This window comes from Rhinatrema bivittatum, chromosome 17 (genome assembly GCF_901001135.1).
Source record: "Rhinatrema bivittatum chromosome 17, aRhiBiv1.1, whole genome shotgun sequence".
In the NCBI taxonomy this organism is placed as follows: domain Eukaryota; kingdom Metazoa; phylum Chordata; class Amphibia; order Gymnophiona; family Rhinatrematidae; genus Rhinatrema; species Rhinatrema bivittatum.
This window is the reverse complement of record NC_042631.1, coordinates 8,010,215-8,036,014: the sequence shown is the minus strand read 5'-3', so window position 1 is coordinate 8,036,014 and position 25,800 is coordinate 8,010,215. Positions and strand designations below refer to the sequence as shown.

General features: G+C 44.7%; 1 protein-coding gene across 3 annotated transcripts in view; it reads right to left on the bottom strand.

Moving 5' to 3' along the window:
* The window catches only part of ABTB2 (ankyrin repeat and BTB domain containing 2), a 98,581-nt gene that overhangs the window by 23,162 nt on the left and 49,619 nt on the right, over positions 1-25,800 (bottom strand). For all 3 annotated transcript variants that reach the window (XM_029582071.1, XM_029582072.1, XM_029582070.1), the window contains 2 exons: positions 7,757-7,903; positions 1,873-2,083 (listed from right to left, as the gene is read on the bottom strand). In XM_029582071.1, the coding sequence (XP_029437931.1) occupies positions 1,873-2,083; positions 7,757-7,903 (358 nt within the window). The remainder of the gene's footprint in view (positions 1-1,872; positions 2,084-7,756; positions 7,904-25,800) is intronic.

Genomic DNA, 25,800 nt, shown 5'->3' with positions numbered 1-25,800 from the left:
ACAACCCACATTTCAGCTCCATGGAAGCATCTTTCAGAATTCTGAGCAGCGCTAGTTTTACAGCAAGGAAAAGTGTGAATCTGGACTGCTTGCATTCATGGGTCCTGCACGAAAGATTTTACTCCAGTGGGTTCTGCATACAGAAAGCTTTGCATTACAAAACATGCACTGTGAAGTTTATGTGTGAACTGAGCGTAAAGGTCTCTGCTTAAGCCCCCATCAACATTGCATGGCATTTGCCGAGGACATGGAGACAGGGACCCTGAGATACCTTGCACAGCCGTTTATTGATAACTTGGGGCTTGATGAGGTAAAGAACTCTCCTCATTTAATCTCAGTGCATGGGCCTGTTAATATACTTTACTGTCGAGGTCACTGAATGCACACCGCACTACATTCTGCCATAAAATACACCCGGACGTTACTTTGCATGTAAGAAGACGGAATTCCTTCATGATCACGTCTTTCTGAAAATGGGATCACACTGAAACAGAGAAGCAATGTTTATGCTGATTTTAGGTTTCAAAATATTATACTTCAAATGTAATGGCCTTCATCATTGTCTGTTTCCCTCTCATTGCAATGAGTAGAGAATCATGCCACGTCTAGCTGTACAATCTGATTAACGTTTCAGCTATAGGAAGCTCTAACCCAACCACCTCTCTCTCCAAGACAAACTCCTTTCTTTCTGGCCAGAACCGTTGCCATTCTTCCGGCTTCTTCACGTCATTGTCCGATACTTCAGGGCCACGTTGAGCTGGGTCTCTATCTCACTAACTCTCCTTCCTAACAGATTTTGAATGCTGCCCTCCCAGTAATGGAAAGCAGCCTGGCGCCAGACTGAGTTGTGCTACAGTCAGCTTGGAGCGCCAGCAGACACAGGGGTGTTGCTGGTTTGGTGAACATGGAGAGTCCCGTGTGCCTTATAGTAGAGTAAAACCAAGGAAAAGAAGCTTTACCGTCAGAAAGCCAAAAAGCGGAAATTTAATGGATCCTCTCTTCAAAAGGATAGCGCTCGTCAGAGCTGAGGTCTGCTGAAGTTTCGCTAGCGAGACATTCTCGCCCTCTTTGAAATACAGTTTTCAGTTTTTTACATTGGTTCTAATCTCTTAAGGGCTATAAAATTAGCTTGGCTTCATCTAAACTAGAGAGGTAAGTATTCTCTTCCAAATTCCCAGAGCAGAAGTCATAGCAATTCAATTGGCAGTCCCAGAATATCAGTCCGTTTCTCTCTCTTTGATTCAGGTTTGCGTGCCAGGCTTAAAGAGATGTCAGTCTTTGTGCTGGACAGATAAGTCGGCATGAATTTAAATATATAAGTCGGCGAGAGCTGTTTGTAGAAATTCAAAGAACAATTGTGCAGTTACAGTTTGACTTTCTTGAAAAGATGTATTTTGCAATTCTATAGATTGAGACGGCAGATTTTTAATCCACGCACAGAAACGTCAAATTTCACAGAAAAATATTCGGCTGGTAGAGGTTTGTTCATGATTATATGGAAGAGATATCACCCAGTTGGGGATAAAAATACGTATGAAACTTTCCTCTCCAGCTAAAAAATTTTGTTTCAAAAAAATGTTTTTGTCTCTAAAAAATGTCTTAAAAATATTTTTCTAAAAGATACTCAGTTGGGATATTGAATTTTATATTTTGAAAGATTTGAACAGAAGAAAATATTATCTTATGAGGTGATTTTGTGGTTGACATTATATATTAGTCTTTGTGCTATGCCACTCCTATTAGGTAAATCAGGGGTTGCTGCTGTGCTGCACCAAAACAGGGGACACAATCACTGTAAAAACTGCACATCTTTTGTTCCAGAAAACACCAAAACATAAGAAACAATATAAGATAGTATTTGCGTGCTCCTACCTCTCATTGTTCAGAGCCATTCTTGGAGGATCCAGGTTTGGGTTCTCCATGGACTCCATCTGTGGACAGCGCAGGAAGTAGTACAGCGTGTGCAGGGCGTCAGGAGACCACGTGATTGGCTGCTGCTGCCTGGCCTGTCGGACGGGGCTCATGCCAGGACGCAGCGTGTTTAAACACTGCATGTGATGCATCGCCCGTGAAACCAGATCACCTGTATATGGGAAGCAAAAGAGGAAGAGGGGTTTTCATTCAGGACCTCTGAAACTCATTTCTCCATTCCATTAAAATGCCTTCCTTATTTCCTTAGCATGAAGCCAGCCCCATTAAAACAACTGGTGTAACACTCTAATCCTGCCTTAATGCACAAGCTAACCATAGCTGATGGCAGATGTATCATGTCCAGCGTGAGCTACCAGTGTAACACTCTCCCCCCACTTCTTCCTAAGCTTTGAACAGTCACCTTTCTCCTGCCTGCTGTCCTGATCTGTTAAAGTGGAGCAGTGCACTGGAGGGGGGATGTGATAGAGGTCTACAAAACCATGAAAGGACTCGATCAAGTTAATATTAATCAGTTATTTACTCTCTCAGATAATAGAAGGAGCAGAGGGCACTCCATGAAGTTAGCAAGTAGCTCATTTAAAACAAATCGATGAAAATTATTTTTCACTCAACGCATAGTTAAGCTCTGGAATTCATTGCCAGAGGATGTGGATAAGGCAGTTAGTGTAACTGAGTTTAAAAAAGGTTTGGATAAGGTCCTAGAGGAAAAATCCATAAACTACTATTAATTATTAAGCAATAGTAGATTGAGATTTATTTAATGTTTGGGTACTTGCCAGGTACTTGTAGCCTGGATTGGCCACTGTTGGAAACAGGATGCTGGGCTTGATGGACCCTTGGTCTGACCCAGTATGGCATATCTTATGTTCTAAGCCTGGCTGCTGACCTAAGACACTGTGGAGAAGCTGCTTTGCTGGTACTCCTCAACCTCTCAGCAGTATTCAGCACTGTTGACCACAAAATCCTAATTGTACTCTTGAAGAACGTAAGATTAGCTGGTCCACCATGATGACCATGACGTGAATTGAAAGTGTTTTTGAATGTATGAAAGACACTGCACAAACACGATCCTCGCTTAATTATCATACACTGATATCCTCTCACAGTGAGCTTTGCATATTATGAGGGCAATTTTCAAAACTCTATGTCCTGCTTCCAAGTTTGTGAGTATTTTTATCTGTGGGCTTTGCACCAATTTTCAAAAGAAAAGCCTGCGAGTATTCTCCTGCAGAGTCGTGCCTGCAGAGATTTGCACTTCCTTTATCCTGCCAAAATAATGAGCACAGTCCTGAACAAGAAGAGCTCTGCGTGCTCTTAGCTCTCCTGCCTTAACCCTACCCTGCGGGTAAAAATACAGGGTGGGCAATTTTTAAAAAAATCCTTTTCCCAGGTAAAGAGCCGCTGACACAGGTAAATCTCTCTCCCTAAGAAATGCTCTTTCATGGCCCATTTCCTCTATAGTGCACGAGTGGCTACTACCATGAAGCAGGTCAGCTGTGTGGGTTTCTTTGCAGGGTCAGGTGGGGGACACGTGAGAGAATGAAAAATGGAATAGTATAAACTTCTCAAAGCCCCGCTGTAACGTCTCAGCTTCTGCAAAATATGGTAAAAAAAGCTTAGCAAAATGTATTGCAGAAGCACGGGCCCTCCCTACTATAGGAAACTAATAATGTGGGCAGAGATTTATGGCAAGAGATAGGGCCCATCGAGCCGGCCTAAATTACGTCCTCTTGCAATGCCCCTGAATTCCTGTCCCACAGTTCAGAGCTCTTCCAACCCCCATCCCCTTAATACTAAAGGTACCCCCTGCCCACCAGTGCTGGCTGTCTCAGATCTGGTCGGCTGAGGTGGAAGCACATTGGAAGAATGTACTGGTTCCTGCAAGCTCATTCTGTGCTCTTCTGAGATGCTGGGGTAAGATGGGTCTGGCTGGGAAGGTGCCCGTAGAGATCAGACTGCAGTGTGCACTCCCCATCCAAACTTCATGGCTTGAAATAAAGGTTTTTGCTTACAAAGTGACAGCAGTTGGGTTTGTCCAGGCCAGGAGCTCCGATTCAGAGCAAGGGATTGAAGGGGGGGGGGGGGGGTCGCTTGTCATGTAACCCCTGACTGATCTCGGGCTTCCAGCTCTGGATTTCATTGTCCTGGCGAGGCTCGCGCTCTCGCTCACAGGAAAGGACCCCCGCCATTGTGTTTGCTTGGACGGTGGCGGCAGTGACAATGCGAGGAAAGGAACTGGGCTTTAAATAGCGCCTGACACCTGCTGGGCTCTCCCTGGGAGCGACCACTGAAGCTTGTCCTCACGTAAGATGCCTGCTTCCGCCACATGGACCTGGCCAGGGCTGCCCTGTCCCCAGGACCTGTGCTCAGCGCTTGGGCAGAAAAAAAAAAGTAGGGATGTGCATGGAAAATAATCTGTAATCCTTTTGTTATCTTTTTCCCTTTTTTGGTTGCTTTTTTTATTCATTTTGGTTTATCGCTTTACACACTTAAAGTTGTATTTATGTGCATAAAATTGATTTCATGAGAGTAAATACTAATTTATGCGCATAAAAAAAAAAAAACCTTACCCGGGCAAAGACATGAAACAAAATAAAATGAATGCGCATCCTTAGAAAAAAAAAAAAGCAGGACCCAAAGAAATGCGTAGCGATGGGAGCAGTGCTGCGTGTGGTGAGCTGACCCAGCCGATTGCAGATCCGCTTATTAACCTGCGCTCCATGGCGTGCGAGAGCTTTTATCTATTGATTTATTTATAACGTCATTCCTGTGGCACTGCCTCGCACACCGAAAGCCAGACCTCAAACACCAGCTGGAAACAGCTTAAAAGTTATCCAGGGAGGACTGCTGCACGTTGTCTCTCGTGACCTGCGGCCATCGGTGAATTTTCATTACATCTGGCTGTCAACAATGAAAATGGGAGCTCAGTATGTGGTCAAGGGCACAGGGCTTCCACCCCAGAACTGAAGCTTGAACTTCCTGATGCTGGTAATGACTGCTGGGTGAAGTCCACGGGCCTCGTATGGAAGCTTCTTCCAGAATTACACTGAATCTGAGCTCCTTTCCTCGCAGCGGAAAGCTATCATCTGCAGCAGTCTATGCTTCTCGCGGTCCGGCCTGGTCAGACTCTCCGCACCTTGGTTCACACCCCTGTTCTCAAGCCTCACCCAGCATAAGATCTATATATAAACACAGCTCATGTATATTCATTCTGCAGATCCTGGAAACCAGATCTTCAGGGGGAGGCTCCCGGACCAGCTTGGGAAATCACTGGTCTGCCAGATGGGTTCAAGCCGTCACCAGCTGAGCCACTCCTGGTTTCACATTTTCATTCCACTCCTAAAACAGACGTAGGCCTTAAGCCAATGATGAATCTTCCCATCACTGCAAAATGTGAATAAGATCTTTTTGAATAAAGCTCATGGAGGAATCGGAAGTAGACGTTGATAAAGTCAGGGCTAACCTGGAGCCTGTTTTTAAAGACCTGACAATCCTACTCCCGCTTGCCACGAGTAAGGTTCCCTGGCACTGACCCCTGCGGGCTCCCTCTTCCCCACCTCCCATCCCTGAAAACTCCCGTGTGAGCTGCACAGCAGGCTTCATCGGACCTGAGCCCTGCAGCAATGGGAAGTGCTGAGGCTCTAGCACTCCCTAATCCAAAAACCCAAATATTTTGCACTTGGCAAAGAGCCTTCCAGCCCCTCTAGCTGCCAGGCCCGTGTCATTACAGGGACACATTTACAATTCCAATTATTGTGATTTTCCTCCTTTTCTTTGGCAGTCGGAGTTTCCCAAGACTCAGTAGGTGCCTGTTTTAGGAGCTTCCTTCACTCTGGGCTGAGTTACAAACTCCCTCCTATGTCCTACGATAAACAAAGGTGTATTAAAAGCAAATGAATGAAAGCAAGTTACAAAGGGAACGCTGGCATTTCTCAGCTCTGTGCCAGCCAGCTCTCTCTCGGGAGGTGATGGGGCGTTGGGGATTGAGCCCCAAGTACTTTGTCAAGTCCTGGTTCTGCCTCTTTTCCCTTTCATGAGATAAATGCATAGAAAGCTTTCTTTGTTCGCTCACTGTGAAAGCGCTGACACGGTGCTATGTAACCTCTCTGTGACGCTACCTACATTTAACAAACCCTTCCAGAAGGGTTTTGTGCCTCTCCCCGACAGACAAGACCCTGTTCTGGGGCTTGTGATCTAAACCAAAAGTTCCTTTATCATTGTCTGTACAACAATGGTTCAAATAACCTTCCGGATCATTACACAACCTGCTTTCCACACAGCATAACACTCTGCTTCAAAAGGCTTTGTGGCAATTGTAACACAAGATCCTCCCCAGCTTTTCGAGAGGAGCTCACTGAATCTAACGGACTTTAACTCTGACATCCCATCCGATGGCTGCATTCAACCCAAAAGACCAAGGCATTTAGAAGAGCTCGCAGCCAAAAACCCCAGCTAGACCTCTCTGCTTTCCAAGCCTTTCCATTCAGAGATCTGTCAGGGGAATGGCCGAGCCAGCCCTGCACGTGCCTCAGTTCCCGAATTCTTGTTCCAGCTCGACGCCCACAGAAGTGCAGCTGCTCTGCCACCACAGCCCTGGGATAACCAGAAGGGCCAGCAGCGTTTCCTGACTGCAGCGGATCATGTCCGGGCAAGTAAACACTTTGGCTCGTCACGAGACCATTCTGCTACTCTGTTTTGAACGAAGTCCAGAAACGATGCACCCAGCACAACTTAGCCTTGACTCTTGATAAAAGGAATATTACCAGACTGGTTTGGCAGGGACTAAGTGAATGACATCTCTTCATCAAATGTATATTAGGAAGACATTTTATATGTAAAAAAAGAAAAAGAAAAGAGAATCTGAATTAAGTCAAATCTTCTTTTTCCATGAGTGTTAGAAATCCTGTCAGATTTGACCTCTTGAAAGATGCTGTGATCGTGGGCATGTGAACTGAGTACAAAGATAGGTTGGGGAGGTAGAAATCGCCTTGTTCGGGCATTGCATCCCCTAGGATCATCCCTAAAATAGAAATTATTTAGGGTAAAAAGAAACCGAAACCGCAGACGAGGAAGTGGTGGGGTCTGGATGCGCCCTTCCACCGCACACTGCAGAGAGGATCTTTCAGGCACCGGGTAATCCAAGGCTCAGACAAAAATTGCACTTTTCAAAGGGTTTAGGCTCTTAACCTTTGGTGTTAGGCCCTTCTGAAAATGTGCTAGGGCTGCAAAGCTAAAAGTAGGCTTCTAGTTTCATTAGGACCCTACGTTTAGGGATCTTAAAAGTGGGGGCTACGGTGACAGATGGTGGGGAAACAAAGTTAGGAGCTTAGCACTGATTTTCAGAACTTGGCACCTAACTTAGGAGCCTAAACCTAACTTTTAGGTCCCTAAATTTATGTGACTTTCCAAATGAAAACTTAGGGCCTGGTTTTCAAAAACATTTACACGTGAAAATGCACTTTACTCGTGTAAGTGATCTTCTGAAAAATGCTACAATAAATGCCATTGAATTGTCCATAGGATTTACCCGCATAAGGGCACTTTACTGGAGGAAACGGCTTTTGAAAATTGCTAAGATACTAGTTGCATTTCACTCCTTTGAAAAAATTCACCTGTTAGGCTCCTAAGATTGGTTGAAAATAAATGCCAGACTTAGGCACTTACTTAGGAGCCTAAATATGGGCGCTCAGATTTTATTTTTAATATCAGCCTCTTAACTGACTTACATGCACACTACCCAGACATTATACACCCATGATAGTGGCTCTCAGAGCCAGTCCCCACCTACTCTGCCCTCTGCCCATCACCAGGTGTGAAGACTCACTGAGCTCCGAGATGCTGCCCACGCAGGTTGCAAGCAGAGATTGCTCCAGGGTTCGCAGCTCCAGCTGTGCATAGGCATCGGCTCGGTCATCTTTACTTACAGAACCATCCTTGTAAGGGCTAAAGTAGGCGGGGAGAGAGAGCACCCCTGAAAAACAAAAGAAGGCAGATTCTTACATATAAGGTCAACCATAGGTGTCCAGGACATTTTAAATGGACGGAGATTTAATTACAGTGTTACCATGCTCCCAAACGCCAATTTCTCTGAGCGATGGATGACGTACCTGTATGTTATGAAATGCATCCCACACACCTTTTAAAAAGGTTTAGAGTAGTAGGTAGTGGTCTTTGTACACATTAGCATTGTACAGCCAGGGGCACTGGAGTTGCACTGGAGAAGGTACAGAGAAGGGCGACCAAAATGATAAGGGGCATGGAACAGCTCCCCTATGAGGAAAGTATAAAGAAGTTAGGGCTGTTCAGCTTGGAAAAGAGACGGCGGAGGGGGGATATGATAGAGGTCTTTAAGATCATGAGAGGTCTAGAACGGGTAAATGTGAATCGGTTATTTACTCTCTCTCAGATAATAGAAGGACTAGGAGGCACTCGTTAGCGCCCGTTGCAATGTCAAGTTCTATGGACGCACAATTCTCCGTTTTAACGCTGCCTCTCATTTAACGATTGCATTGGGCTGCGCGCAGGCTACGACAGCACTTGTTTTCAGCGTGCGTTTTACTGCATCGGCCCCCATGGTGCTTGTAAACGGTTAACTAGCGTTTCTCATGCTGTGAAGGTGACATCGGGGCTATATTTGACTCTGCTGCAAAGGGTAACGCCTGTGCATGAGTTTTTCCACATCTCCTAAAGGCCCATATGATGGCTTCACCCTGCCCATTGCAGCAGCCTGGGTACAGGCGAAGTCCGTTTGCTTTTCTCAGCATTAACCCAATCAAACAACGTTTCTGAACAGATGGATTGAATTTACAGCAGTGGAGAAGTGGAAAGGGGAAATTTCGCCAGTGTGTCTGTCAGGAGATTCAAATAGGAACGCATCGCCCATGTCTGGAAACAGAAGAAGCTGCAACCTAAGAATGAACAAAATAATAAAAAGAAACTTTTCAATGGTTTAAAGTTCTGTTCTTTTTTTTCAGATTATGGTGGTGTGGTTAAGAGATGTTAAAAATTATTAAGAGCTTGAAAGTGTCCACCTATGAATGATAATTGTAAATTGCATTGAACAAATTGGAAATAGCGGTTAATAAGATTGATCAAATAAATAAAATAAATAAATATTAGACAGCAGCAATAGACTAGAATTGTTTAAAAAGTTGCATTAAAGTGATGCAGACCTCTAGGAGCTGCGTGGGTCCCAGATGAAACCGTAACTAGAAAGCTCAAGTTAGTGTCGTATGCAAGCTATGCGAGCGGAAGATAATTATAAATGATTGGAGTTACAAATCCCAAGGAGCTTCCAATCTAAGGGGCCGATGCAGCAAAGTGTGGGAATGGGAACGCACGTTTAATTTGCTATATACGTTTCTGTATGATCTTCCCAAAGCGCGTTAAACTCTATTGCAAGCAGGGGAGAGAATGAATGATTGAATGGAATGAGAGGGCGAGTTGTTCCTTTTTTCCAGCTCCAGTTAAGCAAGATAAGGGGAAGGGATTAGGGGAAAGGTGAGCAGGAAGGGGGGTAAAAGAGAGGAAGAAGGGTGGAAAGGGAAGAGACAGAGGGCATTGATTAGCTTGGCCCACCCGCTGCCTCTGCTCCAGCCCAGCATTCTCACTCTTCCCACTTGTTCTTCTGCTTTTCTGCTGCTGCTGCTGCTGCCTCCTCCTCCTCCCATGGGCCAGCACTTTCTGGTGTTTCCCTGGAGGCCCAGCAATTTATGCAAGTTCCTGGAGTACCCGGAGAGGTAAGGCAAGGCCTGACACCCCATCCTGGAGATGCGTTGCTATGAACACGTTAGCAGAAAATTAGTCTCAAATCATTTATTTGATGCTACTGTGGAAGTGTGATCTGCTTTTAGCTGCAATTAGCTATGTAGGGTTTTTTTTTTACATCACACTGCATTTCTCTGTGGAGTTGGTAGTTTGGCCTAATTTGAGAGCTGGAACTTGAATTTCTCTGGAAATAAGTTCTTGAATTAGGTCATATGACTGTCAGATTCATAAGCTATCTATGCTTTGCTGTAGAATTAGCATTATCAACTGTCAGCTATTCATGCCATAAACATCAAAAAAGCACCAGTGTTCAACATGATAGCTTTATCGAGAGGACAGCAGATTTTGGTGCATGCCACAAAGAAATAGACTAGGCAGCCTGTCACAGAAATGCTGGAGATATGGCTTAGCTGGAAACCATACACAGGATTGGGGTTGTTCCAGAGTTTTGGACTATATCCAACAAACGGTGCATAAGGTAATTGCGGATATTTTGGCTTTTTCTGTCAACAAGCAGGGCTGAATTAGCCATGACATGTGGGTAACATCATCCGTCTTGGAACCAGACCCTTCTCTCTAAGCTTGTAGAACTTTTGCTCTACTGAGCATGTGTGGGAATTCCCATGCAGGTACTGCCTAATGAGCCCTTCAATTTTTTGGTCTGAGTTTCAGCACAGACATGTACTCAATCTCTGAAATCCTTTTTCCTCTTTCTGAGTTTTTGGAAGCTTTTTTTAATTTTCAGTTTTTCCCTTGAGTGTACAAGTTCACCGTATCTGCATCTGATATTTGCTATCTGGATGTTCTAAGACAATTTGGCATTGTTTTGAGAAATCTTCACCTTGTATTTACCACTTATGTAAATCCATTGAAAATGGTGGTGGGAGGAAGCATAATTACTTGTAACTATGCTTGAGAGGTTGTATTTGAAGTTACATAACCTACCTATACCCTGCTGAGATTTGCACTTTGCTCTTGCATAGACTGAAAATGAACCAATGGCTGGAATAGTAGCTCATACTGTGCTTCTTAAGCATAGCAAAAGTGAATTTATTGAATTTAAGATCTGATGCAACAAGTCACATGTAAAGTCTCTAATAGTCTGATTTAAGGTAGTTTACACAAGTTGCGTATTGTTAGCAGAATCCCAATGGAAACATTTAACATCCACACGTATATTTTCAATAAAAAAAACATGAAACAGACAAAACATCCACATAGTAATGACTCATAAGTGACTTATACTGAGTGACTGGATACTAATACTGATATAGAATGGACTGGATACCTTCTTTTTTTTTTTTTTTTTTTTTTTAAAGCCAACCAGTAAGAACAACGAAGAGATAATGCTCTTGTACAGGTCCTTGGTGAGGCCTCACCTGGAGTACTGTGTTCAGTTCTGGAGACCGTATCTCAAAAAGGATAGAGACAGGATGGAGCCAGACCAGAAATGGATGATGAAATGGTGTGGGGGTCTTCATTGGAAGACTTATGAGGAGAGGCTGAAGAGCCATCTGCTCCCTAATTCAGCACTTCCTCTTCTCTTGCTCCCCCCACCCCATCTGCAGGGAACAGGAATGGGGTGGAGGGGAAGGCCATGCCTCCGGACCTCAGACTGGAGACCTGTCTAATAACTTTTAAAAAGAAACTAAAGACATGGCTGTTCAGCCAAGCCTTCCCCACCACAGACCCCATTGACTGATCAAGAATTGTTCCATCACCCACTTATGTAAACAAATTTATTCATATTTTCATGCATAGTATCTATTAAAGAGGTTGGCTCCTTGCCCCCCTCTTTTGTATATAGTATTTATCTATTTATTTCGTTCTCCCCCTCTTTATTTCTTACTCCAAGTTAAGGCTTCCTTGTTATAATGTAACTTTTATGCTCCTTTTCTCTTGTTGATTGGTTAATTGATTTTCTGCTTAGTTCAATGTAAACAGAGTTGATTTGATTTGTATCAAGAAAGTCGGTATATAAAAGCCTTTAATAAATAAATAAATAAGGGGTGAAGCTGGAGTGGAGAGCAGATCAAAGAAGAATTCAGTTTTCCGTTTCCAACTCGTGATCTTGTGTTCTTGGCGAGGCTCTGTGTTCTATAAGCGTGACAGAGGTCAGATATTCTGCTAGCACCTAGGTTCTGCCTAGGGATCAGTATCAGTCCAGCTTGTTCTATTTTCCCACTAGAAGGTGTATTGGTGTTTTAGGGCCAGGTGAAATATTTTCACACACAGTTTCAGCTCTGGGAGATTGTGCTGTTCTGGTATGGCAAGTTTGCTCTATAGCTTCTGATTGACGTTTTACAGGGTTTTGTGTTACAGAAAGCACCTGGCAATGGAGGGACTTTGTGTCATTGTTACTAAAATGACACCAGAATTTGAATGTTTTTCCTACAGTGAGTAGTAAGGGGAGGAAACTCCAGTTTAGCCCAGCCCAGCAATTAGTTTCAACCAATGTAGTATGAATATCTTTTAATTGATAAATGTAGGAATTTCTTAGGATTTTTGTTTTATTGGCAGTCTATCTGCAAAAATCATATTATTCATCAGATAGTTACTGTGACAATATTTCTGGAACTTATTTGTAGATGACACGTGTGGTAACTCGAGCAGTAGCCACTTGGAAACAGCCAGAGGAAAAAGGAGGCTGACTCTGGCTGTTCCTTAAGTGAAGTTTATTTGCAGTGGAAAGCAAACTCAAACAACTAGTGCAGCGCACCTTAACTTCAGGACTCAAAAAAAAAATAATGCAGCGCACCTTAACTTCAGGTAGTACTCAGTCCATTAAACATAACAAGTCCTGGTACACATATCTGCACCTGCTTTTTGCGTGGCTGCTTATGTAAGTTGCCTTCCCTGACCAAAGCTTACTCAGGGATTGCCTTTGGTCACTGTGCTTGGAAGGTAGACAGTAATGACGAAGCCTATTTAAGGGGTAAAACAGCATTTCACCCATGCATAGGGCTTTGATTATTGCCTTCCTGAAGTGCAAGATACTTTAAAATATAACACAGTTAAAGCAAACAAAAAAAAAAAAAAAAAGAGATCAGAGCAAAACTCGGTCAGTTGCCTGGATGTTTGCTTTCCTGCCTGATTTGCAGGAACCCTAATTATTTGCGATCTGACTTATTTTGATGTTTCAGAATCAGCAGCACGTGCATGGGTCAGCAGAGGTGTCAGTGCTGATGCAGAAAGCACCCCCTTCCCCTACAGAATAACTGCAGGCCATTGGTGGGTGTGCTGGGCTTGCGCGCTGTAGGACACCCCACACTGTGCACGCGCAGCTGGATGTACAAAGCACCCGGCGCTCCATGCAGCCTGCCTGTGCACTATTCACAGGCACTGAAGCAGGAGAGGTGATGGCCGCATCAATACAGGTCTCGAGGCCCTCTCATCTCATCATTTTGGATGGCCTTTGTCCACTGGAGATTGTATAAATGCAAAAGCCAAATGCAGGAAATATACTGAATATCTCCTGGGCACTGGGTTTTCTAGAAGGACTGTATGTCCGTGACCTAATCCATCATGACAACATGGCACTTTGCGCTTTGTGTGCTGCAACTTCTAAGTGTTTCCGAGAATCAAATCCGGACTAAATTATCATTCTGTCATTCATTGCTGTTGCCCCTGAGGCATCCATTCATCTTTCAAAACGTCTTTTTAACTATTGTTTACTATTTTCAGCAAAAGCCCATTTCCTTCCCGTCTTAACTCCTTCCTTGGACTGCACAATGGCTTGTTTGAGAAAAGTGGTTTTTTCCGTGGGAGTCAATGGACATGAAAGATCCAGGCAGAGAAACCCAGGACTGGTTTAAACTCTTCAGGGTTGTGAAATCCGTCAGCCCTCGGATTTCCGACGTCAAATCTCACACAGGTAAATGTAAGGTCTTCATTGTACGTTACCCGTTCAAAGAGCTGAGCATTAGCACCTCGGCTACCCATATACAAGGATAGTGAAGAATTCATAAATAATATTTGTGCAACCAGTCTCATCACAATGCCTATGTGGCTATTTCTCAGTGACTTCCAGTCCTGGGATGCTCGACAGTTCTACCTGAGTAACGCTGGAGACCCTGCCAAGACAAGGAGCCACTCAAAAGGGGGTGAGGGTAATCAAAATATGGGACGGCAGCACAGGGGCTCCTGTGACTGAGGAGCTTTCAAGGGTTCAGAGGGTCCGGCTTCTCCTATCCTTCTTTTCGTAGGCGGTTAAAAGCAGATGCCCCCCCCCTCCCCGAAGCTTTCCCTGGCCTGATCCGGGGAACCAGTGACACCGCACTAATTCCATCAGGAAAAGATTTTAAAACTCTTCTCAACCTGGCTGCCTAGAGGAAAGCAAGATGAATTATGAATTCTGGATGTTGCAGAACTTAAGACCAAAACAAGACCTTATGACGTCAGAGTCCGATGGAACTGCAAGGGACTTGTAACCATGTTGGTCTCTTGCTTATATAATGTAAAACAAGCATTGGTTTCATAATATTATATATAATACCTTGCATGGGACCAACATGTACAGTAAGACTTATTAACGAGGAACTCGGAAACCTAGGGGATCCGTTATTAAATTGGCAACACCGTGAGCCCAGATGTCTTAGCGCATTTCAACTACCACAGAGATAAATTTCATTTAATCATCTGTACCATAAGGGTAACATAAAATCATTAATAATACAATTTTAAAATTCTGTACATTAGTACTTTTAAACAAAAATACATAAATACATTTCAAAAGCACACAATATTAAAATGTTAAAGCATAACACTCGGGCCAGAATGAGGGGGAAAGGCAGGCCTAATCTGCAGGAGAAGAGGTGTGGGCACTGGGCTAGAGTCTGTCCTGTCACAAAAAGAGCATATAAATGCACTGATGTATTTCCAAGAGAATTATTTTTCACAAGACCTGAAAAAAATCTTTCACAAACGCAAGCCCATTAAACGTTTGGCAGCTCGGTGCATAATTTGCAGTTTGCACAACTTGTGTTTCTGGAAAGGGAATTTTTTCGCTGCCCATTGTGAGTGCAAATTAAGTTATTGAATTCAAAGTTTCCAACAGTGACTCGTTTACTTGAATTCCTTTTAAGAATGTGAATGGAAGTCAAGGGTTAATAGGTCCATGGCACTTTTGTTAGCACTACGAGTGCTTTTACAAATATCCATCGCATGCATTTGATTTTACGAGACAAGAGTCTGCTTTTATTCCATAGCAGTGTTCAGGCAAACGGCTCCTCGTGGAACCTCTAATCAACCCCACGTGTGACGTTTAACCTCCACACTCTCACCCTTCCCCACACATAAAGGCTAACAGCTTGCTTTTCGAAGAAATACTCACTTGGTACCAGTGGACGTGTGACTTGACATTTTGGTGCCCAATTAATGAATTGTTACCATCAGGATCGGTGGGAGCATTAGATGGGCTAGGTTGCCACCCAGGGCACTGGAAGTGGACCAGGCACCATAGTCAGATGTGAGGGTGGCATTTATTAAAGCAGGGAATGAGGGGGTGGAGGTATAGAGCTGGGAAAGGTCGAGGTATGAGAACAGAGCTTAGGAGGTTCATGGTGTGCAATTTGTGGGGTGAGAAAGAGAGAGAGAGAGAAAGAGAGATTGAAATCACGTGATGCCATTACATTATTGCCACCTAGGGTGGCTGCAGACCCTTGCACCAGCACCACTGGTTACCATACTCGCTTAGGGCTACGCGTTGCATCACTGTAGACCTTTCATAAGCGAAAGGAAACTCAGCACATGATTGCCAGCAAAGGACAGCCCTAGGGATGAATGCCAAGGTCAATCATTTTCTTACTCATGGTTCAAAAACACAACCTCTTAGGGATGACGTACCAGGAGGACTCTGCACATGGTAAAGGATAGTGCTACAGACTGAGAGGGCTTCCACAGGAATCACATGCAGTCTGCTGGAGTCATGGTCTGAAGGCACACCGCAGATACCTCATACAGAAGGCTGAGGAGAGAGACCGCGGGTTGACAAATCTCCCTATTATTGTTGTATTTAAACTCAAGTCTCAGAGAGAAAAGGTCTTACCTTACACAATCATACATAATGAGTAAGGTATCACCCCAGGTACAGCTTTGCTGTGCCATCCTTTGTCTAGCGATGATGGCCATCCTGGGCTCCCCAGAAACCTTTAGGAATCTATTAAAGGCTGAATAGAAATGAACCAGTAAGGTAAAAGAAGTCCCCAGGGGCTGCTATTCTCCATCACCTCCACCAGGGGATGCCATCCTCATTCCCCCCAACTCTGTCACCGCTTCTCACTCTTTTCAACAGTTTCGGGTCCGCGAGGATGACTGCTCTCCAGCCTCCTTGGTTGGGCAGATTAAGATTGTATCATGTCTAAGTATAACTCTAATGGGAAACGGATGGAAAGCAAAACTATATTAAGAAAATGGTTATACTGCCAATGAGTTATTTAATAGGAGGTTCCCTCTTCGTTTCTTACCCTACAATAAATCTAATATGAAAAGTCTCAGGAATGCCACCCTAGCTATTGATATGGGGCTCTCCCGAGGGCAGGGACTGCCGGGCACAAAACAAATGAGCAGAAGCCTAGGACAGGTCCGATAAAAACCGTGGAGGTATCACTCTTGGGTGAACTCATGTCACCGTAAGTAATCCCCAGTAACCTCTGACCTGTGCCTGGCTGCTGAGGTGTGCATTTACCAAGTGCAATGTCTGCAGAGTAGACGCTGATAAAGCGGGAAGGGGTGCACAGAACTGCTGGAAGTGTCAGTGTGCAGAGATGGATGGACTGAAGAGTGGTGGGCCGTCCAGTTTTATCTGTCCCAGGCTGAGCTCCGGAGCGGAAAGACGGTTGCGTTTACTCCTTAGAGGGATGAGCACCCATCTCTTACCACCGCACAGGCCCATCCCAAAACTGTACCTTTTTATTTTACTGGAAACTTTTTTAATTGAAGAAATAAAATTGAAAGTGATATGGTGGGGGGAGGGGGATAGCGGATACAAAAGTCTGCATTAAAACAGCACCACCCGACTCCTTTCAAGCCAGAGGTGTAAATCTAATGTACTTGAATTTGCTGGAGAAGTTTATGTGATACCACTCCTTCTCCGTATTGACTGAGTTTGCTGGTTTAGTTTTCCAAACTGTGGATATTGCAAAGAATACAAGAAAAACAAATAAAGAAAAATAAGACTAATCACATTTGTAACGCGCCTTTCCGAGTACAACATATTCACAACATGTTAGCCAGGCAGAGGGTCAACACCATTATTATATTCTTAATAATTTTAGCTGAAAACCAACTCATGTCTTGACTCCCCACCCTCCGCTCCTCCCAGTGCATTGTTCTACCTGCACTGGGTTTATTATTGCGAGAACACCCTGCAGGAGGTTCACACTTTGTAAAAGTCATCAGTTATAGTCCAGTATCTGTGCATTGTACATTCCAGCTCACAACAGGGACAAGAGGGCTTCTGAACAACCAGTGCACACACACACACACACACACACACATACGCGCACACGCATGCACACACACCCCCTCACGGACACCCCCTCACGCACACACACGCACATGCAAGCACACGCGCGCGCACACACACTTTCATAAGCTCAACTCGGTTCACAATGCAGCACATGCACTAAGAACCTTCCTCTTTGTGGGTCTGGCCCATCGCCCCTCCTTCACAGCAACCTGCCAAGGTCTGACAGCAGGGCCAGAAGAAATCCCTTACCTTAGCAAGTCCTTAGCTCCCCCACCGTCCGTGCCCCTCCTTCACCTCGGGGGGGGGGGGGGGGGGGGGGAGCTGAATGATGATTGAGATGCCAATGCATCAGCACGGCTCAATTTGCAGAAAGGCAAGAAAGCAATGCTTTGTGCGCAGCAAAGATAAATGTTGGCAAGCTATTTTTCTTTAATGGATTGGAACCTTTGCCCTGACCTGATGGGGCTGTGGGGGCCTTTCTGTTGACAGGGACTAATGTTCAAATACTGGTGCTCAGTGTAGACTGAGCAGCTCTTGGTTTCGTTCACATGGTTATTTGTTTGCAGCTTGCTGGCGTGCCCAGGCACAGAGGAGCACTCCTGTTGTCATCCAGTGCCACAGTTCTGTACAGCTCCCATTAATAGACCATGCCAACATTATGAGAGCACCCCTACACTACAGTACCCCGAGGATTAAACATAAGACTATAGGTGGAAGCGGCAGATATTAAACAACTCCGGTGCGAGCTGCACAGCTAGAAAAGCTAAAAGACAGGAGGAAGGACCAAGAGAGCGTGTAGCCCAGAACCTGAACTTCCATACAATTAGAGCGTTCCCTGCGCATACGTAACACTGCTCTATCAATAACGTACTGTATATGCCTGGCATTTGTGTGCACAGTGCGTTTAATTCCAACATATGGAGGGGTTAGAAGACTGGACTATGATTCACAAGATGTCCTGAGTCTCATGTTCCATCTCTGCCACTAACGTCTTCAGCGACCTTGGGCAAGTCATGCTTTCTTGCTGTCCTCCGGGACGCATTGTTACTTTAAAAATGACAAGAAAACATCAGTGATAGTTTTTTATGTTTCCAATGGACAATGACACAAAGCTCTAACATATTTTCATTTTGCATTATGTCATTTTATCATGAGCTACTAGGAAAGTGCATGCATGATACATACCGTATATGTAAAGTGCATGCATGATACATACTGTACATGTAAAGTGCATGCATGATACATACCGTATATGTAAAGTGCATGCATGATACATACTGTACATGTAAAGTGCATGCATGATACATACTGTACATGTAAAGTGCATGCGAGATACATATATGGTGCATGTTAAAATGAAACCAATAAATGAAATGATATACATAGAAAAATGACTTGATAGAAACATCTTACAACGACATGAAACAATTTTTTTTCTTGCTATGCACACCCCTATTCAATACAAGGAATTGTGCTGGTACAAACTGCAAAGTGGAAGGCATGACTTGGTGGGTACGGTGTTCTGGGTGGAGGTGCTTCTCTATAATGGAGGATCAGCAGCACAGTGCCTCAAGTCCTGCAAACTGGGCATAGTCATAGGAGAAAAACACGCAACAGTGGCAAGTGGAGGTACTTGCCACCTTCTCGGCTTTCAACCTCCTCTGCTAGGAATACTGCAGGCCAAGCCAGGCTCCTCCTGAGCTAAGGCTCAGAATGGAGGAAGACAACCAGACAAAATTAGAACCCAATAACCAGGATGCTTTTTTGCCAGATGACGAACAGTCTCTCAAGTGATGCGTACAGAGGACCAGGGCATGGACGGAGATTTCTCTATGTCCTTAAACGTAACCTGGAGACAACCTGAAACTCCCATGTGCAGCTGGTTCACACATCTAGAGTCAGCTTTATAGTAACTCGTCTCCCCTCTGCCAGCCCCATTGCAGAATTTGGGTGTCTCCCTTCAAGTGTTTCTAGATCGTGCATTACTGTGACTGCCTGTGCAAGACCTGACAGCCTCTGCACTGAAAATTAATCAGCTGTGATTCAAATCAACAGATTTGCTTATACTTTTGGGAATAAGCACAGCACTCTCATTTTTCAGAGTTTAATACTGCAGAACTTCCTAAGGGATTCCACATTCCTCTCCTCACTCCCCCGTCCTGTCCCCCGCGTGTGGGTTGCTCTAATGTAAGTGTATTGGTTTTAAAGGAATGTTCGCCATATGGAAGCTCTGTAGCAATTAGACCAGATAATGGTTTAATTAAAGGATGCTTATTGCGGCTGGGTGGCCTTTTAGCCACTCAGTATATCATCTTCAGGTATATATTAATGTGCATTTAAAAGAAAGAGAGAGAGAGAGAGACAGGAAGACAGAAAAAAAGCAGGTGAAGTTGTGCCAGCACTTTTCCTGGTTTATTTCATTTTAATGAGGCATCGCTTTGCTTTCTGACAGTGGCTTAACTTATTAAGTGCGCTCATGGGACAGGCAGCCACATTCATTTGTGTAATGCAGCTAACGGGCTGCTGACCAGCAGGGCTTGTTCCGCCTGATCACAGTCACCAACCAGCCACACGACACAGTGGCCCGACGCGATGCACGCTCGCTCGGACAGTCCCCTTTCAGCTGTTCAGAACAGGGCCCGCATGGATATGCAGGGATTGATAGAAGAACTCAGGTTGGCGCTGGATAAAATGGTGGATTACTCACTATACCTGCTTCACTGAAGCTTAGTCAGCGCTCTGTATCAACCCGAAATCCTTTTCCAACCGCAATTCCCAGCAGGATTATCATTAGATATAGCATCTTAGGACTGGAAGAGGGCATTTCATGTAATGCCTCCATGCAAGTATTGGTGTAACCCGTGCGTAAAAAGTGCGAAAAGTGGAATATACAAAAATCGAAATAAATAAAAGGATGAAATGTTTTAAGAAGATCTCCTACTGGGGTCAGCCTCAGAGGCAGAGGGCATCTATTGCGCTTCCTAATGTTATCAAATGCAGTTTTATTTTCACCTGGTGCTTTTCCATGGGTAAATGCTCCACAACTCTTTTCCCCTCGAGCTTAAAAAAAATTCCTGAGTGCAAATCTCACATATTTGTATGGCAAAGTACTTCCAGAAGTTAAAAAAAGGAAATAATAATGACAATTCTGGAGGAAGTGTAGTTAGCTGGAAATATGTAGATGGATGGGCACATATGCCGAAAAGATGTGTGTGGCCTGCTGCCTGGAGCTGTACATATTAGTGGAAAGACCTTACACTCAGGGCCGGCGCATCCCAATAGGCGAACTAGGCAGTCGCCTAGGGTGCCAGCCATTAGGGGGCGGCAGCAGATCCCATCCCACTCACGACTGAGAGGAGAGGAGACTCGGCGGGCCACGAACAGCGCCTGTGTGTGTGTGTGTGTGTGTGTGTGTGTGTGAGAGAGGGATTGTGTGTGTGTATGAGAGAGCAATGGTGTTAGTGAGAGAGAGGGAGGGAGCCTGTGTAAGGGTGCGTGCGTGAATGAGACAAGGAACCTAAGTGTGTGTAAGAGCCTCTATGTGTGTGTGTGTGTGTGTGTGTGTGTGAGAGAGGGATTGTGTGTGTATGAGAGAGCAATGGTGTTAGTGAGAGAGAGGGAGGGAGCCTGTGTAAGGGTGCGTGTGTGAATGAGACAAGGAACCTAAGTGTGTGTAAGAGCCTCTATTTGTGTGTGTGTGTGAGAGAGGGATTGTGTGTGTATGAGAGAGCAATGGTGTTAGTGAGAGAGAGGAAAGGAGCATATGTAAGGGTGCGAGCGTGAATGAGACAAGGAACCTAAGTGTGTGTAAGAGACGGGGCCTGTCTGAGTGAATGAGGTCGGGGCCGGAGCCGGGGCCTGGTCTGGGGCAGGGGGGAGGAAGACTGGTGCAAGGCAGAAGGTTCGCCTAGGGCGCCTAATACCCTTGCTCTGGCCCTGCTCGCACTCCCGGCATTGCTGCACATCTGCACAGTGTTTTTTGTCAGCTGAAATACACAAGGTCTTTGCAAAGAAAGGAGCAAGGATAAGGTCTGACCTGCTTGATTTCACTGGATGTCAAAGTCGTCAAGAAGCACTGAGTGTTCTCGAGGTCTGCAGACTGTTCTACCTCCTGCATGCAGAATGGGGCTATTTTGTTCTATTTATGTAGAAATAACAATGAACAAGCTGTAAGAGATACCTTTCTATTGGATTCATTTAACACATTGTTGACCAGCTTGCAGGATTTACTCTTGAGTAAAATCGTATTTACGCGTGGATGTGTTTGGATATGAAGTAAGTCCCGGGAACATCCTGTTTGCTGACCTCCGTTTTTACACATCCACAGTAAAAGATGGTAACTCTGACACAGCCACGCGGACGCACAGGCACGCGCGTATGCCGGCTCGTGCCCAGATACGCGGCCATTTCATAACATAAGTGCGAATATGCGCGCATCATACAAAACTAGCTGGACGTACACACGTGCGTGCAAATGCCGACTCTGCCGCGTAAGGGGGGGGGGGGGGATTTTATTAGATATACGAGTGCTGACACAATAGCCCTTTCCCCCAGTTCATTCCCAGTTCTCCCAGTTAACAGATCGGACGTTCTAAGCCCCCTAGTTTAAAGTCTCCCTTCTCCCCCGATAGTTTATTTTCTTGGTTATGTGGAACAAATAGGAAAGGCTAGATAGTCAAAAAAGTCTAAACATTTGTCCCTTAACTTCCCCATATCGGCAGAGTATATGGTGCTCAGGACAAACTTCAAGTCATACATACTAAATCGGAATAGACTCGTTAACCCCTTCCTATACGGCTGATTGGATGCAGCTTAGATGATCTTTATCAGAAGAGTCACGTGGGCAAAGATGATTTGAGAGCCCGGGCAGAATTTTATAAATTACTTCCTATATCTGTTATAGACAGGCTGAATATAGTTTAATATAATGTAAAGTGGTCTTAACTTAATTCACTGTCACTTGATCACATATTGGTGGGTTCTGGAGCAGTGTGAGTATGTTTGAATGGGGGTGATCTCTTTGTCTTTATGTGGCTCTTACAGCAGCATTTCTGGGTAATCACAAAAGCTAATGTGGTCTGTTTCTTTGGTCTTGTTGCAAGATTATACTTTCTAAACCGTGTAGGCTGGCTGTCATTTTTCTGACTATATTTTTGGTTAATATGGCCTCTTGCTTAAATATGTTCCATGTGATGTCTGGGAACTGTGGCTATTTCCACAAGTCTGATCAGTTCAATCTTATCTTTCTGCTACTTCACCACCACCAACTGGTCTGTCTCCACTGAGAACGCCCTCCAAGCACGCTTACAGATGTACTACGTTTATAAATATAGACTTGGCTTTTGGGTACTTGCCAGGTTCTTATGGCCTGGATTGGCCACTGTTGGAAACAGGATGCTGGGCTTGACTGACCCTCGGTCTGACCCAGTATGGCATGTTCTTAATTAAAATGATTTCACAGCTTCCAATTCCCCATTCCCTAAAATATTCCAGTTGTATTTTAGAGCTGGACACTCCTCTCTCCCCACGCTCCCAACATCTACACATTATTTTTGTTATCAGAATTCAATGGTTTCAACTCCATCCATGTCAAGAAGGGTACATCGTGAGTATGTTACCCAGCTTCCTGCCTGTAAAACATTCAACAACTCGCCTTCAATACAATGAAGCAGCTGCTTTGAAGTTTGGGATTGTTTTCATTAGCAGATTTTAAGCTTGGCCTCATTTCTGAACTATAATGTTACCAAACCCATGGAATGTACACCCAGATTCTCATTAATGAACACCATTTATATTTAATACACGCTGTGAATTACTAGAATTTATAAGCTGACCATAAATGCTCTCTTGGTTACAAAGCAGTAGTAGCACCATGCTGACTGCACTGCATTGCTTGGGTACATTCATGTACACACTGAAGCTTGGGCATGCTCATGAGTACACTAAAGCTTGGGCTCGCTCATGTGTACACTAAAGCTTGGGTACACTCATGGGTACATTGAAGCTTGGGTTGGCTTATGTATACACTGAAGTTTGGGTACGCTCATGTATACATTGAAGCTTATGTATACACTGAAGTTTGGGTACACTCAAGTGTACATTGAAGCTTATGTATACACCGAAGTTTGGGGATGCTCATGTGTACATTGAAGCTTGGGTTGGCTTATATATACACTGAAGTTTGGGTACACTCATGGGTACATTGAAGCTTGGGTTGGCTTATGTATACACTGAAGTTTGGGTACACTCATGTATACACCGAAGTGTACATTGAAGCTTATGTATACACCGAAGTTTGGGTACGCTCATGTGTACATTGAAGCTTGGGTTGGCTTATGTATACATTGAAGCTTGGGTACGCTCATGTGTACATTGAAGCTTATGTATACACCGAAGTTTGGGTATGCTCATGTGTATACTGAAGCTTGGGTACGCTCATGTATACACTAATGTTTGGGTACACTCATGTGTACATTGAAGCTTGGGTACACTCATGTATACATTGAAGCTTGGGTACGCTCATGTATACATTGAAGTTTAGGTACGCTCATGTATACACTGAAGCTTGTCCTATCTTTGAATGCTTGATTTGCTGATGATCACAAATAACAGAGGTCAATATTCAAAAGGGTTTAGGTTCCTAACTTGGGGGATTTAAACTCCAAAATGGCTCTTTTGAAACTTTGCCAGGGCTGTGTTCCTAGATTTACACTCCTAGTTTCACTAGCTCCTAAATTTAGAATCCTAAAAAATACACGGTTAAGGGATTAAGGATGGAGAAAAAGTGAAGAGCTTAGCAGGGATTTTCAGCACCAGGCAGCTAACTTAGGATCTAAAATTTAGGCACGTGAATAGCAGCTGAAAATGTAATGTCCTAAGTTTGAATGAAAGCAGGATCCTAACCTATGGGCCTCAATTTCAGAACAACTTTTTTTTGGAATATCTGTCTTCTAGTAAATGGTGGCAGATGCTGTAGTTCATACATTTTTAAAGGACTGAATAATTTTGGAAGCCGGTCCCAGAATATTACGTCAGTGTAAGTGCTGCTGACATTTATATTAACAGCTCCAGAGAGCAGGAGGAGAAAGCCCTTTGCTCTCTTTCAGGCCTGCACTCAAATATCGTTTGCCTTCTTTTCTCTTTGCCATAGGTCCTTGTGCAGAAGAAAATGCCCCAAGTCCCGTACAGTGGCTGGCGATTTCTGCACACAGGAGTCAGAACAGTCCAGGGAAACTGCGTCAGAAAGCAGACATCCTTTCAAACCCAGGGCCTCGGGTGCGCCAACTGGGAAGCAAATTTTCCAGTGTGCCGTGTGACGCACGGTCTACTTCCTTTTTCTGGTGCTCACTCTGTCAGTCATAGCCAGGGGGCATCTGAGGGGAGTCCAGTCTCGTCGAGATTCTTCCAATACGGAAGTATCCTCGCGCTCTCGGACGTCAAAGCAAAAACGAAGACTTCACTTTCTGAGGAAAAGAGAAATCGTGTTGAAAGTTGTTTACCTCTTTGCTACGATTTACCTCTCCAAAACGAGGTTTCCTTTTAAGCACATATCTGGGGTCAGGTGTACTACAGGGGTGTTCCCCATTCTGTGCCTGTAAGAAGCAGTCTCAGGGCACTGGATTACAGCCGTAGAGCATTTACAGGAAATAACTCAGGGGCTCCCCTCCATCCATGAGCAGACAGCGTGGAGACCGAGCCACCCTGTGCTCACAGGCCCTCGCCCCGCCTGGTCTTCCTGTGAGTGCAGGCTCATTTTGCCCCCATGCTCGCTGCAGTCAGAGGATACCATGGTGGGAGCGGAGGTCACTGGAAGGGAGATGCGTGGGCGGGAGGGGAATGCGTAGGGGGAACGTATTGAGGCCAAAATCCGTCATTGCTTCTGGCTTCCTACACAAAAATGTTTTTTTTTCTTCATGCGACTGTCGTCAGTATGACCCTGAAGCACCTGCAGGGACTTGAATTTAAATATTTAAGTTTATCCTATCCCCCCACAAAAGGTAACTTCTCCCTGTCTCAGGAAATAGCGGTAGAGAAGCTTTCCTTCCATCTCTACCTAAATTATTTCTTCCAACAGTTAGGCAATCAGTCTCGCCCTCTCTTTTTTTTTTTTTTTTTTTCTTTCAGGGGCGGGCACGTCTTCCAGCTGTGAAACTGGGGGAGGCTTTCTAGTTTTAGGGTGCTGGCAGACCTGCCTCCCTGCATTACATCATGCCCAAGGCTTCACCCACCCCGTGAAACAGAGACCTCTCCTTCCCCTCCTCAGATCATCACAAAGGCCACATCAGCCTGATTCCCCGGCAGTGCTGAGTGCAGGAGACCCCAAGCTCTGTTTATCAGCGCCGAGAAAACACAAGAGAGAAACACATTCCTCCAGGACCCTTCAGAAAGAAAAGGAAAGAGGGGTTTCCCGCAGGCCCTTGCCGAAGCTTTATTAATCCAACCAATCAGGCTGAAATGCAGTCACTTTTCCCTTTTCCAGATGACGTCCCGGTTTTGTCTGAGGCCTGGCAGCATTGACCTCCTGCATAAAAATAAGCCTAGACTCCTGCTGCGAGGCCACTCTCTTTCTCAAAGTGTTTGTCCTGCCTGGCAGCCCGCTAAAGCCTCATTTCTAACGCCGTAAAACTGCAATC